Genomic DNA, 22,402 nt, shown 5'->3' on the forward strand with positions numbered 1-22,402 from the left:
GCCAGTGTTATCCACTCTGGAGGGGAATGTCATTGAGGTGTTACAGGAATATAAATACCTTGGAATTGTAATTTAAGACTCCCTCACCTGCAAACCTTTTATTGTTAAACTTGTGAAGAAATTAAAAGTTAAACCGAGCTTCTTCTTTCGTAATATGACATGTTTTTCTTTTAGAGTGAAAAAGTGCCTTGTCTTTGCCACGTTTTTATCTGTCTTAGATTATGGTAACCTTTGTTATAAGAATGATACTTATTCATGGCTTTAAATGTTGGACCCTGTTTCCCATGCTTCATTAAAGTTAATCACAAACTGTAGAGCCAAGACACATCACCATGACCTGTACTCTCAGGTGGGGTGGCCTTCCCTCTCTACGACAAGGCAGTGTCATTGGTACACTTTTATTTACAAGGCCCTTCTTGGATTACTGCCCTCTTACATTAGTACCTTACTTACACAGATAAGCATGGCTTCTTATGCCCAGAGATCCAACGATCAGCTGTTGCTCACGGTTCTTTTTGCCCGCACAGAACTAGGGAAGAAAGTCTTTAGCTACGCAGCTCCTTGTGCATAGAATTTTTTACAAAGAAGCTGGAAGTTGACTGAGTTTCTATCCTTAAATGTTTTTAAGTTGAAAGTGAAAGAATTTGAAGCAGCCTCAATTATCTGTAATTGTTTGACTTTATATGTTTTTCTTATGTACCTGTCATTTAATTTAATGTATATCTATTTATTTTGTTTATTAAGTAACTTTGGTGCCTCTTGGCCAGGACTCCCTTGAAAAAGAGGTTTTTATTCTCAATGGGATTTTTTTTCCTGGTTAAATAAAGATTAAATAAAATTACAAAGGCAAATAAATAAAGAAGCTAATAAGGAGATATATTTATATCTCACTCTATAATTTAGTTTCTACCTACATTTATTTGTTTATTGTATTTTGGGGGGCAATTAATTGTGTGCTTTTTTATTTATTGAGCATTCATTTATTTCTGTATTTATTTGTAAATATGGTAGAGCTGGTCCTCCATAGAAATAAAATGCGTTAAAGTAATCCAGCCGGGTAGTGATAAAGGCATGGATTACTGTCTCTAAAAGATCTCACGAGATAATGGGCTTTATTTTGGCCAATTGCCTTAACTGAAAGAGACTTTTCTTCACAGCCTTCACACTACCAGTGGCACGGGAAGGGGGGTGCTGCGGGGGCTGCAGCCTCCCTCGTCATAGCATCAGCCCCCCATGGTGGGGGGCTGTGGAGTAACATAATATTGTACTTAAAAACATGAAATTATTTATGTATTTATTTTTTAAGATACTGTATTTGATATGGGATTAAAATGATGGGCTGTGTATAAGATATAAACTAAGGATTCATTATTCTAATATTTCATAAAAAACTAGACTACTTCCCCGGAAGCTTCCGCCACCTCACATTCGTTTAGGCATGGCTAGCAATAGGCAGCAGAAACGTATTTCTGACTATTTCGAGGTAAGAAATGGTTTTAATTCCCCTATACTGCCGCATTTAGCGTGCCTATTCGTCTTAGTCCTGTGGCTGAAGAAGTCTACGCTAGAATAAGGCTGCATATCACTAAATATTATGTCTTTATTAAGCTATTTAGTGATAAAATATGAAATTAGTTAATTTTTTGTGTGTGTGTGTTTTTTGTTTCAGATATGAAATCATTCCCCATATCTATAGTCGAATGGACTTTCAAGATGTTCAATGCTCAGTTTAGGCTATATTTAGGCCATGTTTTATTCCTGATCCTGTTGATTGGGAGCTGTTGTTTGTTTTGAATGATTAAAAGAGAAGAAATAAAGTTTAAAATGTTCATGCTTTGTTCCGACGCATTTTAAATGGCAGTTTTTGGCGACAAATGTAGGCCTATAATATTATGTTAAAATCGTCAGCCACAGCCCTCAACATAATGACGTCATATGTTTTCCAACCCAGCCTTCAGCCCCCCTCGCTTGAAACAGCTTCCAGCGCGCCTGCACACTACAGCTGGATTTGTTATGTTAAAATCGCAGAAGATTAGATATTTCCTTACCAATAAGACAACTTTTAAAATTAACTGGCTGCAAGGGTATTAGAGCTGTTCAGAATACAAAACAACACCACATCTCAGCTGTAAATTGTAATAAAATGCACCGAAGTACATTAAATTTATAAATATCAAATGTGAATTGGCAGATTTTATATCCTACTTTCTTCTTTTTACACGTAAACAATGAAGAGGGGGAGAGGAGAATGAAATATTTTTAAACAGAACAATAAATCCCCTCCACCACCTGACTTTTCCTCCTGTTACACGTCAGAGTCAGTGGGCTGTAGATCGAGGCGCACAGCAGGGGAAGTCAGCACTTCTTTGGGGACACTGCAAGGGACAGTGGGCTGTCTCCTGACTCGGGACACGCACACAGGCAGAAACAAACACACAAACATCCCGGAGAGCTTCGAGTCCTGGAGCTTGCTGCGGGGAACCTGTCAGGTACTGTAACATCGACTTTATCCACCTCTGCGCCAGCTTCACCGTGCGCTCCGGGCGCTTAACAAACAAACCTGAGGTGGAGAGGCGGGTGACAGCTCAGTGGTGAAGTCAAGAGACACGTGTTTGCCTATGAAGTGGAAAAACGGGTACCCACACAGGCGACTGTTTGCGTGGGACTGTGTATGCATATTTATTAGATGAGTGGGAAGCGATAATTTGGAGCTCTGGCTCACATAGTGGGAAAAGTAAACGCAGGGGCGTAAGTGAGCTGCTGGTGACAAGTTTTCACTTCATCAGCTGCTCATCCTACGCGGTTGTTCTGTTTCTGGTCTGTCCTGGTGTTTGGTGGCAACTTTAATTTGGTTACAGAGGCCTAGAAATTACAGAAATTAAAGAAATTAACGTGTTTACTTGGACGTTTATAAGTTTAGAGATGTCTAAGTGGGTAGCATGTAAGCCTCACACGCAAAACCATGCAGCGCGTTTTAGTCTGCAGCTGCAGCCGAGCGCTGCTGAGCAGGAGGAGGGATCTGACTGGTGCACATTTGGACGCATGTGAACAGTGCAGTCCATGATGATGAAGATGATGATGATGCTGGCTGCAGCTCTGCAGACTATCGCGGCTGCGGAATGAGCCGCGAGGAGCTGTCCAAGGTGCTGGAGAGCCGCGGTGTTTTAACCACCGCTCCCTCGCTGGTAAAGTCGAGACTAAACGCGTGAACTGACGTGGATGCCGAGCCGCGCAACACGGCCCGAGTTAATAAATGGGAGCGCACACCCTCCGAGTGTTTGAGAGATCATGGAGAGATTTTTCCTGCTCGTCCTCAGCGGCTGCCTCGGTGTCTCTCGAGTCACGGCGGGTAAGTTTTGTGGCTAGGGAGTGATTTTAACAGGCGGGTCGGAGCGGCGGGGATGATTTACTGCGAAATTGAACGCAGCATTTAGAGGGGGGGGGGGTATTCCATCGGCATGTGGTGGGAGGGGAGGGGGGGTGCTGGTGTCTGTTGTGTTGCAGTTGGTTATTGTGTGTAAGCATGGAGATGTTTGTAACATGAGAAACATGGAGGGTTGCATGAAGCTGCCTGACAGAAACATGTGGAGTGATGTGGAGAACTGACCTGTGACACACAGCTGCTGCCTTCTGTTTGCTAATGAGAAGAAAACTGACAGGTGAAGCTCATAAAATAACAAGTCACCAAGGCAAATGCAATAAACCTGCCCAAAAACTCAAGCTTGAATATTTGGTTCATACTAATGATAAAAAAAAAACTACAATCTCTGAATATTTGTTCAGTAGGTCTTGTCATCTAACAACATACTGTGACAATCGACCAGGCTTTTTTAGAAATTAATAAATAAATAAATATATATATATATATATATATATATATATATATATATATATATATATATATATATATATATATATATATATATATATATATATATATATATATATATATATATATATATATATATATAATGTATTGCACTGTAGGTTACACAAATGCAAGGGTTGGATAGTTATTTGAACAACATCACATTAAAGTGGAGCAGTTTGAGATTTCATTATATATTATGAAGCAATGTATCAGGAATTAAAAGGAAAGTGTCTGAAATTGAGTCATTAGTTTTCAAATGCAACAGAAAATAAAGGAATGATATAATGCGCCATTTTTTTAGGCATCACTACAATTATCCCTGACAGGTTTTCTGTTTTGGACATTTCTAAGCACAGCTGTCTTTCAGCAAGAAGATACTGGGTCTGAATTCCACCAATGTGAGCAGGATTTCTCTGGGTGGTTTGGCCATCATTTATAGTTCAAAACAATGCATGTTAGTTCAACCGGTGCAATAGACTTTAACCCTGCATGGAAAGCGGTTATAGATGAAGACAAATGTGTGCCAGAATATATGTTGTTTTCTGCATTTACAGACAAAAAGCAGTGGAAATGTTCAGCCTTGATTCCCCTAATTAATAAATAACAAAATATCTTTTTCAATATGAGCTGATAAAGTGAAAATCATATATCAGGTATTTTTGTGTGACTCCAGATCATTAGAAATACTTGAAGGGATTGCTGCTGCACAGAGCCCTAATGGTGCATGCCTTTTCACTTTGTGGGATGTTTTTGGGGTTTTTTTTCAAACATGCATACATAAAACATCTTTTTAAAAGCCAAAGCTACCAGAGGCTCCAGCACTCATGAAGGTGGAGAGCCACTCTTTGCTTCTGCCATCGACATGCCCCTCTGGTGCGCTCATCATCCTCCCACTTCCACATCCTCGCCGCTGATGATGGATCACCAGGCTACAGCTCGGTGATACACACAGACCTCTACAGTTTATTGAAACCAATAATTTAATTGTACCCTACCCTCCTGCATTCCTGGGGTCATGTCTACCTGCCACGAAGGGACACTGTCATCGATTTACTTTTCTTTAAGTGCATGTTTTTTGTTTTTTCTTTTACTTTATTCTAAATAATTTTTAGTTGTTGTTTATTGGTGCTGTTTACACATTAATAGCTCTGAAAAGAAGTGCATAAAGGAAAAAAAAAAATATTTTATTGCACCAGCAGTACATTAAGAAAAATATCTGGTTGTTATCTTAACACCTTAAGCCAGAGGGTCTTAGGAGCACATTCCGTATGAAATTACGTATGTGAATCAAAGCAAGAACAGCTCCCAAACTATAAATTGGAAAAACAATTGTTTGATTTGTGTGACAGAAGGGCATTGGGGAATATTTTTCAGGTGGAACCACAATTTTAAATGTCACCATGTCTGATTTATAGATGATTAAACAAAGAAAAAATTTAAAATATTTAGCCTGGCCAATTTTTTCCAAATAAACACTGCAAAACACCATGAAATCCCATTTGAAACTCCGTATGAACACTCAGACTTTATAGATCCACATCTTGACTGTAACTCAAGCTAATTTGGAATGAATAAGTTAAAGTGTGATTTTGGCACAGTGCCAAAAGTGGCCAAACTTGCAAAAATGCATTTTTCTACTCATTAAAGGGAATCGGCTCAGACTAATATGCTGATTTACATTATTGGAGACTCCTAGGATTTAGTCGTTGTTTCGTTGAAATTTACCAATAAAATCACCAAACTAAATAGAAAATAAGAAGAACAGAGCAAGCTTATGTAACCTTGGCCGGTTACATCAGCTGAATTGGTTGGCCAATTACCTCTGACCCCTCCTTGGAAAGATTTGAGTCTCTAGTTTCCAAGGATGCCATTAGGGGGTGTGGCTAAAAATGAATACCTGGTGTTGCATTGTTTCTGCAGTCAGACATGTTTTATATGTTTACACAGCTATAAAACAAAAAGAATTTGTGAAAAAAATATTTGGAAACATGTTTTAGAAATTTTAAAGCCCCATTTAAAAGGCGTGTGGATGAAACATAATGTGACTGTGTTTTGGCCTGGCTGGTGCTCAGCTGGTGTTTGCTGGGCTCGGTACCGGGCCTGCCGGGCTTAATGGGTTTACTTTCAACTAGACTTTCTGTTACACCGATATAAGGTGAGAGACAAGAGCATTTGTTCACCTAAACAGAAATACCATATTATCTTGCCGGCAGACTAAATGACCAGTATGGTAACAGAGCCCTGTTGCTGTCCTGCTTCCATAAACACGTAGATTTAGTTTAAATCTTCAATGACTTTCCACTAAGGGTGCTCTTTGGTCAGATGTTTGTTTGGTAAAATGTAAAAGAGTCAACCTTTCAGAGCAGAGTGAAATAAGTGATCAATATGCAGCATGTGTATCAGTGGTCCTGGCTGCACTGGGATGCTGATTTAATCCTTTGGTGAGGTTTGGCCATTACACAGAGAATCTGTTCCCATAAATCTAGCGTTATTGAAGTAATTCTAACATCTCAATAGTCTTGAGGCTTTAAATCTTACATTTTCACACCAGAGTGCTGGATGTTGCTTGTCTTTTCCTGTTATTTTACCCCTGCACATTTTGAATAATGTCTGTCTGAACCCTATGTTTCAGAAATTGTTTCTCTGTAGCTTTCGATGAAAATCTGTGACACCTTTAGTTTAGATGCCTCTGTTGTGATATTTCAGACATTATAAGGGTTGTTGCCAAGCATCTGTTTGTATAAAAGAAGTGTTACAGAAACGTGTTGCAAACACTTAAAATACTTAAAACTCTTCACTGAACCAGAATTAGTGAGAAACCTTGGCTAAAGAGGGAGAAAGATATGGCACAGGAGAGGTGTGATGAAAATAGCATAGAGTGAAAAGAACGGTTAAAAGATTATATCAAATCAGAGTTAGGGACATAAAAAAATGAACACAAAGGGAAACTACAGGTTTTCTTATAAAGTCAGACATTTTGAATACAAAATAAAATGAAGGGCTTAAATTTAATTAAGTCGCTAATCTGATCTGTCTTTTTTCAAGCTCAAGAAGTGGTTGATTAAAAAGCAAAAAGCGTTAATTGCTTTACCTAAATTAAAAATAGGGTCTTTTGGTTTTAATGCATTTATTGAGTATGAGAAAAAATGTAAATTTTTCCATCGTTTGACCCGCTGATCACTGTTGATAGATGATCAATAAAAACTGTCCACTATCCAGCAACGAGCCTCCTCTCCTTCCACCCCCTTTGGTGCAGTGGTTAAACATTCCTTGTTCTTATAAGAATAAAACTGATTGAATAGAGCAAACATGGTGCCTTCATACATCTGAGAATGATGCACCAGAGCTGTGAAGGGTCACAGATTTTTTTATTGATGCTTTTTTGAATTCCTCTTATGTTACCCCAGAGAAGCATTGTGTCTGACCTAAGGGAGTTCAGGAATCACTTAATAGATATCCTTTAGTTGATCTTTAATTGTTAAAAATACATACAAATTTAATTGCTGGTAAACTTCAAATTTCATAAAACCTTACAAAATAGAATTACCAAAAAAATCACAGTTTTATGGATCATCTATTTCATTTACTCCCAGATTAGTCTTTAGAGCAAGAGGGGAAGAAAACAATGGCCTTCTGAACAAGTTAGAGGCTTTCCCCTCTGATGAGATTCGAGTTTTATCTTTTTCCGCAGTTTTAAACCAGAACCTAGAAAACTAGACCAAAACCACATCCAGACACATTAAACAGGGAAGGAATGAGTGGGCTCTCCCTTTAACTTCTTAACAGTCCCATCCCTGCAATATATTTAAAGTTTCTCTGTTTCTGTAACAGGAAGAATATTTTTTTCTCTTAAAATAAAATGGTACTGCTGAAAAAAAGTTATTTTTCAGATATTTACCACACTTTTATAAAAAACCTTATTTCTGTGTTAAGATATCAAATATTTGAAGTTTTTTTAATTTCATTTATTTATCTTACATGCAATATTTTTATTTATTAGCTGTGAGAAATCATTATAATTAACAGAAATCAATGCTTAAAACAACATGTTTAAATAATTTATATCCAATATTCCTGCCCTTAGTTACAAAAAAAAAAAAAAAGAATATCCTAATTATTGAATATGACTCTTAATATTATCTTAATAGTATTTTTTATTTATTTGGAGAAACAAAATGTACGAATCAGTGAATAAATGCACCACTGACTCCAGCATTACAGCTGCTTCATAGGCTTCATTTTTTACAAAAACAAAGCAATACCTACCAGAGGTTGCTTTCTGTGGTTCCAGCCTTAGAGGTAGAAAACTGAAAGGAAAATCTCTGTTAATGGTAATAATGTTGAGCAATAACCCTTCCAGCATCAAAGAGAGGAATGTTAACACATCTTCCATCTCCCACAGTAAGGGATCACATCACATGTGATTTTTAGGAGCGCTTATGAGCAGAGGTGCTGTCAGAAAAAAGGCTGAAATAGAGATTTTATCTCAGAAAAGACAAAATGCTTCTATTGTGTTATGCTTTTAAGCTTCTGGGCCGACAGGCGATGCTGCATTGTTCCTTTAAAGAATGAGGAAAAAGCTACCTCCCTGTGCTCAGCTGCTATCATCTCTGTTTGGGCATTTACTGTAGCTTCATTTTAGACGAGCCATTGGCCGACGGAAGGCATTTGATATTAGTGCAAGAGGAACTTTCAGGATCCTATTCAGTTTTGTTTCGCTTTTATTGATATAAATGAAATTTTGCTATACTTAATTCCCTACAAATCAGAAATCTTTAAATACTTTAAGCACTTTTTAATCATCTTACTGTTTGTGACTCGCAGATTTAACCTCTTAACATCCACCTGATTTTTTTGATAATCCTATTTTGCATACCCAAACCGAAAAGCAAATAACTTAGGAACTGTAAGCACAAATTATATGTGCAATACATTATTTGAAAGATAACACCCTCTGGTTTCCTAATATATAAATTCAAATTGGGTGACTAGAAAAAAGACCAACCTCCATAAGTTAAAACATGACTCAAATGATAGGTCTTTTTTGAAAAGCAGCAATAAAGACATTCTTGAGAAAAAGCAGGTTTTATTGTATTATATGTGTTCCACATCATGTCAAACAGAAATGCTGAAAATCTCAGACCTCTAGCTATAACAGTTCCAGAGCTGTGGGGTATGGAACTTTTGGTGTCAGCTTGGAGCTGCGTGCAATGGCTCCACCTGCTGGTAAAAATTTTACCGGTGGAATTTTATGCATTCTGAATTATTACCCCTTAAGGTCTTAGAAGGTTTTAAGAGGTTAATCAAGAATATTATTTATTATATACTGGCTTATCTGTTAGCTTTCCCCTTTCTAAACATTGAGCGTTAACCAGCTTGGCTATCTCTTTATCACATGTTTATTATTGTTCAGTTATCCTCCTTAGATTATTTTCTGACAAAATAAATCAAAAAAGGTATTTATTATTTTTGCAACCAGATGAAAAGTTTTTAAAGCTTGAATTAAACCAAAGAAAGAATCAACAAAACGATTCTTCAACGTTAATTCAAGGAGTTGAAAATTAGATATTGGTGAATAAATGGGAAACTGCTAAAAAGTCGCACACTGTTCAGTTTCACATGTATCAATTCGTAGACAGATAGGAATTCTGGAAACTTTACCTATTTGGAGTTAATTGTTAACTTACATAAGCTGCACAGAAAATTGAGACATCAGCTACTAAAAGCAGGCGTAGAAAAAGCTTTGAAACAGGCGAATACCATAATTTTCAAAGCATAGCTGACTTTCCCCCCCTTCATTGCTTTTCATGTTTTAATCATAAGCTGAACTGAAGTAGTGTCTGTATAAACCTGCAGCTGCTCTTTCCTCTAGTGCTGTGTAACTCTCTCCTTCATTTTATAAAGCCTCTTTCAGCTTTCTTAGAGATCTAACTTTGCAAGAAGCAGATTGTTAGGAGAATTATCACTGATGATGTTTGAGTTTATTGCACCTTAATATTAGCTTCCTGTTGTGTGTCAGTACTGATGTTTTCCACAATAGTTTCTCTGGTTAAGATGTTTCCTCTGTCCAGATATACAGTTATAATCTTCATTCTGTACGTAGCAAATATTTGGGAATAGAATGAGAGGGTTGTCCTTCAGCTTAGAACAAATTGTAATATTTTGATGGCTGGAGCCATGGATGTCTAATCATCTGCTAACATGTATGATGTAATGATGTGATGATGTGGCAGACTGTAGATGTATAAAATGCCTTTTTAACTGTTAATCAGGGCCACTTCCTGAGAGGTGAGCAGCTGCCTTCTGTAAACTCTAAGCAACTTCTCTGATCTGAGTAAGATTATAATTTCTTTTAAAATCTGTTGTCATGTCTCCTGGTTATTTATTACATTTAAGTTATGAAGTTTTATTTAAAGAGTTATCCCGAGTGATCTCTTTTCAGGAAAAAGAACTGGAGACATAGAGCTTCAAGATGCACACACAGAGCATATATTTAGCAAGATGTAACAATCATTTGTCCTTTAGTTAATATTATGGGTTAATATTAACAAAAGCTTTAAGATATGGCCCTAAGATAGGGACAGGGACCAGCTGGAGGTTTAAACACAAAGAAAATCATTTACATTTCCCTTCTCTTAATTAGAAATCGATTTTAATATCACCTTTCCTTTGTCAATGATTTTTGACGTTTGGCGTGTCGGGACAGAGTGGTACATTCATGGTGACACTGAGCTTGTGGGAGACAGAGACAATGATGCCAGCAGACTGACGTGGCAGCGACGGCGCTCTGACGCAGGCTGTCGTCTCTCGTGTATCCCAGGTGTAGGAGTGTCTGAGTTATCACTTGGAAGGAGTTCATAGCAAGAATGTAAATGTTTTTCCCTAACATTTAATTGATTAATTTCACCGTCTGTGACTCATTAACAAAACAGGCTGCACATATAGTCTATCTATCTATCTATCTATCTATCTATCTATCTATCTATCTATCTATTCTATCTATCTATCTATCTATCTATCTATTTGTCTATCTATCTATCTATCTGTATATCTATCTATCTATCTATCTATCTATCTATCTATCTATCTACTTTAGTGTATTGCTCCTCAGTTTTCACACAGACTCCTGTTAGTTGCCCTCCTATTATATTATTTTCTTTTAGCAGTTTGTTCCAACCTTTTTTTTTATTTCTAATGTTTGTCCTTCATGGATTGGTTTTCTTTAAGCCATTGAGTTGTCTGGCTTTGTGTCTCTCAGGGTTCTTGTTTCACCTTCAATAACAGTGTTTTTCTTTGTCAGCGTTTGGGAGTAAATGAAACCATTTGTTGGCTAATATCTTCCTGTAAGCCCACCAGGATAAATAAGTTTGGATCTATGAGAAAATTTAATCTGCTGCTCCAAATAACAGCTTAAATATGAGACTGTGTTGTTCCTTCTGCATTAAAAGATGGGTTTGTTGGGTGGAATGTGTGCTGGCCCAGATGGTATGTGCTATAACTGAGCAGTCTGCAGGAACAGGTGGACCCCTGAGGGGGTTGTCTTTTTCGTGGTCAGCATCCCACAGACATACTACCTGTTTATGTTTCCCCTTAAAAAAAAACGTTCTAGTCGTGTCTGATGAAAATAGGCCGAGGATAATTTTATTCACTGACCACATGCCACAGTTGTCGTGCTTTTTCTCATTCAAAATTAGAAGAAAGGAAAAAAAGGACACAGTTAAAATTATAATAATCCAAATCTTAATCTCATTAATATTAATCATACAGTTTGGCCTCCGATCTGCAACTTGTCTGCTCCTGTGCGCAGGCGGCGGATGCGCTGTGTGACTTCATTTAGTGACTCAGTTTCAACCCACCTCCACCATCGTAGCTAAAACTTCATCAGATTTTCATTCCTCCCAGACTCTTACTGCATTCTGTATCACATTTCAACCGGTCTGGCAGAAGACTGCCATGTTGAGTCTGGATCTGCCAGAGGTTTCTTCCCAACAGGGAGTTTTTCCTCTCCACTGTCGCTTCATGCTTGCTCATCATGGACAGGTTCTCTCAACCTGTGTTATCCAACTGGACTTCCATCTTCCAGTTTCCTGAGTGAAGCTCTAGTATCAGCTCACGCAGTCCACTGGATCTCCCCATAAAGCTCAGCAGACCGTCTCCCTAACCAGCAGTCTACAGACTGACCAACTTCATCTATCTCCACTCCACCACCAGTTTCAGACCTGGGGGGAAACAGCCCTGTTCTTTACCCCTGTTCATGCATATCTATCTAAATTCAGCTCTATGTTTCCTGCTGAGGTCTGAGCGCCAAACACCAAGTAATTGTATCAGTGCATTTCTTCTAATTGTCCTTTCTCTTCGTGTGATTTTTTCAGACTGAAATATTAATATGACCATATGTTGGGCTTAAAATGCTTTTAAAATACATTATTGAATGATCTTTAAGTAGATTCAGGTCATTCAACTTTTAATTCAGTGACTTACAAAGCAAAGATTATGTAGAAAGAAATACAAATAAAAAAAATTTTGATTTACCCTTAATTTAAGTAGATAAATAAGGTGGTTTGCCAATGAAATTATTATTTTTACTCTCAAAATAAGATAATTAGATAATATTCATTTGAAATTAATGCAATTGTTTTTTCTTATTTTAAATGTAAATTCAATTCAGTTTATTTATATAGCGCCAAATTCACAACACATGTCATCTCAAGGCACTTTACAGTTCAACCAGATCATACAGTCAAATTGATACAAAGTTTTCTATCTAAGGAAAACCAGTTGATTGCACCGACTCATTGACTCTTCAGCAATCCCTCACACTAAGCATGCTTGTAGCAACAGTGGAGAGGAAAAACTCCCTTTTAACAGGAAGAAACCTCCAGCAGAACCAGGCTCAGTGTAAGCGGCCATCTGCTGAGGCCGACTGGGGTTCAAGGAGACAGAAGCAGACATAGAAAAAGAAGCATAGATACAAAAGGCAACTGTCAACCAGCTCCACAGGCGGCCCCGTTCAGGAAACACACAGCCAGGCAAACGAGCTCCGAGCCAGCTCCCATGCCAGAGGACGAAGAGAGCACATCCACTCAGTCACGGTCAGAGAAACAGGACCACACTGGAAAAGAGGCCGATCTCCAGCATCTATAAACAAGGGTGTTGATGGTAGCAGCACAGCTGATGTTTCTCTCCAAATTGACTTGTTCCATTGGCAAAGAGTCTCATTTACCTACTCAATTCAAGAAAGAATGGACTTATTTTAAGAAAAAATATATTTATTTAAATATCTATTTTTTGCAGTGTATTGACTTCATTAAATACTCACATAGAACATGTTCAGCATTGCGTTGTTTCCTTTAGCTTGAGTGAAATAGTTCTGCCTTAACACTGAGACCCAGTGAGTCAGAAATGCCTTTAAATTATCATAAGAAGTCCTAAAGCATGTAACATATTCAGTGAACTTTATGCTTAACTTCCTAATACTTATCTGATGGGAATCATGTGAGGAGCTCTAAGCTTTGAGATCTTTATCTTTTTAAAAGTGATGTCCTAAACATATGAGCCATGCATCCACATGGTTGGGTTAATTATGAGCAAAGAGGAGATTACAAGCTCGATTTAAATCTTACAGGACATCTTACATCGCTTTATGCTTTTACTGTTGATGTTTAATGGAAGATTGTATCAGTTGTTCTGCTGCATTGACTCTTTTATCGGAGAAGATGTTAACTTCAGCCGCTTCAGGCAGAACTTCCACAGCATTATTTAGACTTTTGCTGCAGAGGAGAATTCAAAACCCAGATACAAAAAGTTCATCACTAAAACTGCATCATGCTGAGAAGGACATACTTCTAGATAAAAAAAATAAAGGATGATAAGCTGGTTTTACCAAAAAGCATCACTTAAATATTACAAAGTTCAAATAATAGATTTGTTGGCTAAAGTCTTTGCTTTTTGGCATTCTTCGCATATTTTCAGTAAGAAAATCTGCATGAAAATAAAGAGGCTACAGAATTTATTAGGAAAGCCCAAACAATCTAAAAATGAGCAAATATTTCTTAAAATATTAAACATGTTATATCTTTAATTTGAGTAGCTAAATAAGGTGATCTGCCAATGGAATTAGTATTTTTATCCTTAAAATAAAACAGATATTATACACTCAAATTAAGAGACAGCTGTTGTTTTTTGTTTTATTTTTTATATCCATCCATCCATCCATCCATCCATCCATCCATCCATCCGTCCATCCATCTTCTTCCGGTTATCCAGGATCAGGGTCACGGGGGTAGCAGCTTCAGTAGGGAGGCCCAGACGTCCCTCTCCCCAGCCACTTGGGCCGGCTCCTCCGGGGGAATCCCAAGGCGCTCCCAGGCCAGTCGAGAAACATAGTCCCTCCAGTGTGTCCTGGGTCTCCTCCCAGTGGGACTTGCCTGGAACACCTCACCAGGGAGGCGTCCAGGAGGCATCCTTATCAGATGCTCGAGCCACCTCAACTGGCTCCTTTCGATGTGGAGGAGCAGCGGCTCTACTCTGAGTCCTCCCCGGATGACTGATCTCCTAACCCTATCTCTAAGGGAGAACTCAGACACAGTACGGAGAAAACTTGTTTCAGCCGCTTGTATCCGGAATCTAGTTCTTTTGGTCATGACCCAAATCTTATGACCCTAGATGAGAGTAGGAACGTAGATCAACCGGTAAATTGAGAGTTTTGCTTTTTGGCTCAGCTCTCTTTACACCATAGCAGACTGGTACAGGGCATGCTTCACAGCAGACGCCGCACCAATCCACCTCTTGATCTTCTGTTCCATCTTCCACTCATTCATGAACAAAACCCCAAAATACCTAAACTCCTCCACCACTCCACTAGGGGCAGTACATCCTCTCAAAACCGGAGAAGGCTCAAGACCATTTTTCGGCTCAAGACCATGGTCTCGGATTTGGAGGCACCGATCCTCATCCCGGCAGCTTTACACTCAGCTGCGAGCCGCTCCAATGAGAGCTGTAGATCACGCCCTGATGAAGCCATCAGAACCCCATCATCTGCAAATTACAGAGACACAATCCTAAGGCCACCAATTTTATTTTTAATGTAGATTGTTTATTCCATTTTAAAAGTGTGTTACTTACCTGCTCAAATCAAGAAAAAATGCACTAATAAAAAAAATATCAGTTTTTCACATGTGGAAGAGATGCACTGATCTGACTTTTCCAGATTTATACCAATACTGATTTTCTATAAGTTTGCTTATTGCTGTGGAGTTTGAGTTTTAGTCGCCGTCATGCACCTACACAGTCATCTAGGCCAGGCAGACAGCACTGTGAAGATCATGTTCTGTTATTTTTCCATTGCATTTAACACAAATTAGTCTGAATTACTTTGACAGACATCAGCAATCACCTGGATCAAAGACTACCTGACAAACAGACAACAGTTTGGGAGACTGAAGGGTCAGCTGTCTAATGAAGTAGTCAGGAGCACCACAGGGGACTGTACTCTCACCGTTCTTTTTTACTCTCTACACGTCTGACTTCCAGTACCAGACAGAGTCCTGTCATCTGCAGAAACACTCGGATGACTCTGCATTAGTTGCATCAAAAATGGACAAGAAGCTGAGTATAGAGAGCTGGAGAACACAAATGTCTTTTGTGTAACTAATAGTGCTGATAATCATCTTCATAACCTTCTGCAAAGCTGTGTGTTCATACAGAGGTATCAGCTCAATCTCATATCACTGGGCAGTTCCTAGTTTAAGAAAGGATTTCATTAGCAGTGGGATTGTCAACCTCATGACTCTCCTTTGCTTTTTTAGATAAGCTGGCTTTCTTTCTGTTGGTACACAATGCTGCATTGATTTTCATACTCAGCTCTTTGACATTTAATTAGAGAAATGCTGGTGTTTGTGGGTTTCATCAAGTAGAAATATGATGTTTTGCAACTGCACCCTTTCCACTTCAGTGCCCTTTTGGCCGGCAGGGTTGGAAAATTCATTTCCCACAAGTAAATAACTCATTCCTCCTCAAAGGGACTAAAGAAATTGTAGGTGTGATTGTTTTGCAGAGCTAGGTTGCTGAGCAGACCCCAGAGAATAAATAAAGAAACATCAAAATGCAGCCAAACTAACACAAGCGTACTTATCAAATATAGGGCGATCTGACCGTAAATGCATCTCATATCTTAAGCTGGAACACCTCTTGCTACAGCTACTCCTCTCCCTACACTATAAAGCAGCTAAGGAAGGAGATTAATCAATTGCAGAATAGTGCATGAGTGAGTCACCATCTCCCCCTTTCACCCACCGCGTCCTCACTGTAGCCAGATATCAATTGAGGTGTCAATTACAAGCAGAGAGGTTGCCAGAAGATCCAAAGCACAGCACAGAAATACAGCGAGAAGAGAGACAGACACTGATGAGAAGAAGCAGAGACATGAAACAGACAGTGCAGGCGTCTGTGAGGGGGAGGTTTTTTCTTCAAGTGTCCGTTACAGTCAGAAAAATTGGTTTTGAAAACAATTACATGCAATAAATGCAGAAAGGCAATTTCTCCTGGCAGCTCTATGTCCTAAAGATCTGGCAAGACACTGAAACAAATAATGATAAAGGCGGGGTGGGACCTTCATTTAAAATCGAAAAACTATAACCTTGCTTAAAAAAAAAAATCAGTGATGGCCAGATATCACATCTAAAATATTTGACTTCACAGAATCTGAATTTAATCACTTGTTATGACCTGATTATTTTATGTTGATATAAACAATATTACTGCACTTGGCCCAACTTAAAATCTTTGTCCTGTTCCAAATGATTTTCTGAACATTTCAGTTAATGAACCAAACTAATACAGTATATTGAAATTGAACCAACCTAATGCACTTATTTTTAACAAAATTAACACGAATTTATGTTTGTATTGATACCAGTTAATTTATTAAAATATAATAAAATTTTAATTTTCACATTTGTCTTTACTTCACAGTGACAGTTATTAGTTTTAATGAACAGCTACATTTCACACTTTTTTCAGTGTAGGCTTCATGTTATATTTTAAGTGCGACACTAAGAAGCATGGCTGTGACCAGCTGTCTGCCTTTAATGAAGAACATATTATGGTCAATTGGCTATAAAAAATGACAAAGCATTTCAAAGTGATTATACATGTGTTAGTTAACACCTCTTAATTAGCTACCAGATGTTTCTACTTCCTATTAAGTCCAAAATCCTTATAGCTCACTCAATGGGCTTAAAAAACAAGCTGCAATTCTTCTGTTTAATAAGCTTGGAAGGAAGATATACTCTTAGTAGAAAGTGTTTCATGAACTCATCTGTAGCCAAAGGTATTTATGTGTCATGAAGTTTTTAAGAGATCTGACCCACATGCAGAAAACCACTCAGAGAAACCAGAGTAGAAGTTTAACAGGTTTATTGAGGGGTTTTCTGCATGTGGGTCAGATCTCTTAAAAACTTCATGGGAACTTTGAACGACGTCTTGCAAAAACAGAGATAAACGGGACTCACGATTGCAGAGAAAGGTTTCTTCCCAGAACCCAGTCGGTGTGGGTTTTCCCAGAGATAGAGGGGCTCGTTGGAGGGCGGACAGGTTTTTGGTTTGGTTGGTTCCTGAGGAGCAATGGAGCGGACTGCCATTTAGATTTCCTGGAGAACTTAAATGGGACGTGTGTAGATTAATCCCCTGCTCAGTGTGAAGCTCAAACAAATTCTTCCAGGGGGAGAAGGCCAAACATCCAGTATGCAGGATGACTTCCTACCAAAAGGCAACAGACAAAAATCACGTTAGACTCAGAGAAACAAAGACTCAGTTAGACTCAGCTAAACTCAGCTTTGCTAGAGTACCCAAAACTGGCAAACACTCTGGCATCGAAGTAGTGGCAGTCCACCGCTTAAAAAGTCCTCAGTAATGAGCCAACCAGCCGCAGGTGTGTGGGAGGACCAACGAGAACAGGGCGCCACCTGGTGGTGGAGGGGGAAAACACAAAAACACAACCCACACAGACTGGATTCCTAACATTATGTATTTCATTGTATACTATGCTGATTAAGTCAGATAACCTGTTAGAGCATACTGGAGTCAGCGGTATTCCATCAGGATTGTCTCTAATGACCCCTCAGTTTCAAAATGTATGTCTGAACATGTATTTACTAATTTTTTTTCTAATGACAGAAATGTTCCTTTAGATAAGAAAGAAGCTAAAACAAAGTTTTCCTCCTGTAAAGATGAATTATGCTCCGTTATTAGGCAGATAAGGAACTTTATCAGGGTGGTGATTTTCAACTACAGGTGAAAATCATGATCTGGCCTGATAGCTTCATTTTAATTGTTAATTTCCCTCACCTACATAATTCTGCCCGGTTCCTAATTTTCACTCATCCTTTCCACCTGCATCTGTGCTTTATATTTGCTTTTGCCTGGGTGATCGGGGCCAGATGATTATTTGTTTTCTGTTTGTCTGTTTGGTAGTTTTTAGTTTATTCCATGGGAAATGTCCTGTTTCCTGGTGGCCAGTTGAGTGAGAGGGTTTTAGTGTTTGTCTTGTCCTCAGGGTTTTGGCTTGGAACACGGAGAAGGTCAGTTTTATACCTGTAAGCCTGGCTCTTAGGAGGAGACCAGTTTAAAGTTCTGCTGAAATCCTGGTACAACGTCTTGTCTCTGTTCTCTCTCCTGCCCGTTTGCATCTGAGCCTTTAAAATGTCTCACATTAAACAATGGGTCCGTCTGTGTCTTTGAATCTGAAATCTAGAACACTATAAGTCAAGTATGTTTTTTTGCTCAATAATAAACAACAATTAAAAATCGGGTAAAAGGTTTATGATGTGAAGTCACAATAACAGAATATTATTGAAAAGCTATAAGTCACCTAGTAAGTCAATTCACTGACTAAAACACATTTATAGACTAAATACAAACAGACTAATGCTTTAAAGCTGAGGATTTTCTGCTTGTCGCTACTGTAAACACGACATTTAAAGATAAACCAATAAAATATTTTACAATACAGAAACTTAGTTGAATCATCTCTAATACTTTCTGACATAAACGTTGAAACACATATTGTTATTGTTTTGAATGTGATGGATTACTTTGATGCGGAAATTGGTATAATATTAAATCTATGATTTCTAAATGGTTTATAAAGTGCTACTCTGGTGAGAGAAAAACATGCAGAACATATATACTCTTTAGTAAAACATTTTCGAATTAAAACATCAAACATCCAAGGAAAACAAAAATCTGCATAAGCTTGTGTAAGTCTGATCGGTGAAACTCTACAAGGCAGAACCGAAAAAGAAAAGCTTAGTCAACAGCTGACATAGAACCAGGATTAGGCGTTGACATTTTTAAGCTTTTTTTTCTACTCTGTGTTTTATTTCTGTGTCACCGGGCTTTAAACAAAAAAAAGAAATGATCCACCCTTTTCTTTAAAAGGTAAAAGAAAACTCAGCACACCGAAGTCAGTCTTCCTAGAAGATGCTCATCGTTCTGGTTTGATTTATGGAGGCGCTTCCCCTGCAGGTTAATGTGCTCTTGTAAAGTTTCATCTCATCTCACTAAAAATGTTTCCCTCAAATTAACACAGCTTTGATAAGTTATGCCATCTGCTGGTTATAGCAGCTTGCATATAGTGACAGCTCATTTGTTTTCTTTATTTCATCATTATTTCATCATTAGTTACCGAATCTAAATTAGTGGCACAATCTTCTGTTGACTGATTCTAAAAACCTGAGGCCTCTGCTTCATTTTAAGAGGCTGATAGAGCTCGAATGTGCTGAAGCTTACAGGCAGTTTTTACCTTGACTCACAAGCCCACAGCTTATTAGCAACCTGGGGAGCCGAACCAGCCGAGGGGCCTGACGCTAAGAAAGAGGCATTTCTAATGACTTGGCTGCTGTGATAAAGTGGTATAAATCCATGTCTCCCTATTGGGCTGCATGGGAGCAGGAGAACCATCCTGCATGCTTGTGGTTTTAATTCAACAGCGTCACAACAGGGCGTTGTTGAGTTTTAAAGGGTACATTCACGCAGTTTGCACTCAACCATCGGATGAAAGGCTTTTAGCAGATGCAGTGTATTATTGCTCTATAGTTCATCAGTTAGATTTTTAGATAATACAAGTCTGTTGTATAATATGCTTTGTCTAAAATCTGGGGAGTAGCGGCCTAGTGTTTGTGCCATAGAGCTTTGAAGTTTGAGGTTGTAAGTTTGAAACCCACTCCCACAGACTGCCACTCTGGGTCTCTGAAAGGGGAACATCGTTTTTTACATTGAGCCCTTGATTTCATGTTAATACATCATATGAGTTTTGTCATTTGGAGCCTTTCTGAAGATATTCCATTAGGTTATATCCAAGTAACGTCTTCCTATGGGCAACAACTTGAAGGCACAAACTGAACTGTTCATAATTTATTCTTAATGGTATGTCAGCATTCATAACGTAGGCAAATCATTGTCCCCCAGACATCCGCGGTTATATTTTTTTTAAACAAAGCAGAGTGTGTATGACTTCATCCGCGCAGAGCTAATGTAAAAAAAACTGTGTTCCCCTTTAACCCCCTATTGCTCCCCGGGCACCCCAAGATGGCAGCCCACTGCTCCCGAAGAGCAGAGATGGCAAAAGTACTCACTTTCCGTACTTGAGTAAAAGTACAGGTACTTGTGTTAAAAAATACTCTGGTAAAAGTGGAAGTACTGATTAAACTTCTTTACTCAAGTAAAAGTAACAAAGTACAGGCTTGTAAATGTACTTAAAGTATAAAAGTAAAAGTAGAAACCACTTTTTTCATGCCGTTGCCTACATTTTTAATGGATGTCTGCCAATAGGACTAGATCTCCGTTGTGTTCATTTTCAATCATCTCGTCGTCCATGCTACTATGCTAACGCCACCGCCACCAAGCTGCAATGATTTGCCGCCAATGAATACCGCCGAATCTGTCGATTCATCTTGTAGTGGTGCGTCAAATGCAACGTAGATTCCCATCCAATTAGATTGAATTTGGTATTGATGACGTGAAAAATAATAACGGTAACTCAATTGAAATGATTCAAAACTAAAGTAACGAGCCAATTTTTAAAAATGTAAGGAGTAGAAAGTACAGATATTTGTGTAAAAATGTAAGGAGTAGAAGTAAAAAGTCGCCATAAAAATAAGTAGTAAAGTAAAGTAAAAATATCAGAAAAATCTACTTGAGTATAGTAACGAAGTATTTGTACTTCGTTACTTCCCATCTCTGCCGAAGAGGATGGGTGAAATGCAGAGGTAAATTTCTCCAATGTGAGATCAATAAATTTCAATTATATCATTAAAATATCTGCTCAAAAATAATAAAGGGACTATTTTCCTTACTTGTCTGTACTGTGAATGCAGTACAATGGCCTCCTTATCAAGGGTGTAACTTTGTGATGAAAGTTGGTGACACTCTTAGGGTGGGGGCTGATAGACCCACAGTTATTCGACACAAACACTTTCAATAGGATTTGTATTTTCCAAAAAGCTCAAAAATCTATTTATTGAATGTTTTCCTATTGTTGAGAACAGAAAAGAACCAAAATACACTGATATTTATATTTATAGGTACTCAGACATTAATGTATATTAAAAAAAAAGGATGAATAACAGCTGATTCGGATGCCAACAGCAATATGCCTCCCTAGAATGCACATAATTTCAGTTTTATTCATCCATCCATCAATCCATCCAAAAAAATTTGGATTGATGGATGTTTTCCCTTACAGCTACATTAGTGACTATCCTCCTTCAAAAGATGCAAAATCAAATTTAGAAATTTGTCCCACACATTGCCAAAGTCTACTTATTGAAATTATTGGTGGGTACATGTCCACACCAGGCAAAAGTTGGTGAGGTCATGTCCAAACTAGTCCTTCAGAAAATTACACCTGTGCTCCTTATAGATTCCCAATTGCTCACTTAGAAGTTTGAGATTGAAATGATTTTTGGTCATTTCCACCCTAAAGCCAATAACTCATGGATGTCAAACTGGTTCCAGAAAGGGCCGCTTGGCTGCAGGTTTTCTTTCTAACCAAAACATAGCACACCAGACTCCAGTCATCTCATCAAGTAAGTCCAGTCTAAACATGATGACTTGCTTGGTTGGAAAGAAAACCTGCAGCCACACGGCCCTTTCTGGAACCAGTTTGACATCCCTGCAATAACTGGTTGTTCTGCCGTTGGCATCAAAATCTGACATTGATTTTATATAACATAAGATGAATAAAAGTAATATGTCAGCGTTTAGTTTCATTATAATGCATCCTTTCTGTTTTTAACAATCATTAGCATGCTATATCTCCTGGCTGAAGCACCAAGTTGTGGTATTTTGAACCTTTGTAAGAGATTTAAAAAGAAAAGAAAATGTGTCAGATTAGAGAAAGAGACAATCTGTTAGGGTTATCCTTAATGAAGTATCTGCACCATGTAAAGATACTACTGTGAATTTAAAGACTTTTTTTTTTTACCTCAAAAATGTTCCAGTAACTGTTCTGAATACATGTTTATACCATGT

General features: G+C 38.2%; 1 protein-coding gene across 2 annotated transcripts in view; it reads left to right on the forward strand.

Annotated features, from left to right (window-relative positions):
- Positions 1-2,817: 2,817 nt before the first annotated feature.
- fndc5a (fibronectin type III domain containing 5a) overlaps positions 2,818-22,402 on the forward strand; it is a 45,215-nt gene continuing 25,630 nt past the window's right edge. Inside the window, exon 1 of one of the 2 annotated variants that reach the window (XM_038292761.1) lies at positions 2,818-3,349. In XM_038292761.1, coding sequence (XP_038148689.1) covers positions 3,289-3,349 — 61 coding nt within the window. In that variant the 5' untranslated portion in view covers positions 2,818-3,288. The remainder of the gene's footprint in view (positions 3,350-22,402) is intronic. The other variant, XR_005281468.1, reaches the window with a different exon arrangement.

This window comes from Cyprinodon tularosa, unplaced genomic scaffold (genome assembly GCF_016077235.1).
Source record: "Cyprinodon tularosa strain WSP-4 unplaced genomic scaffold, ASM1607723v1 ctg316, whole genome shotgun sequence".
Classification (NCBI taxonomy): Eukaryota; Metazoa; Chordata; class Actinopteri; order Cyprinodontiformes; family Cyprinodontidae; genus Cyprinodon; species Cyprinodon tularosa.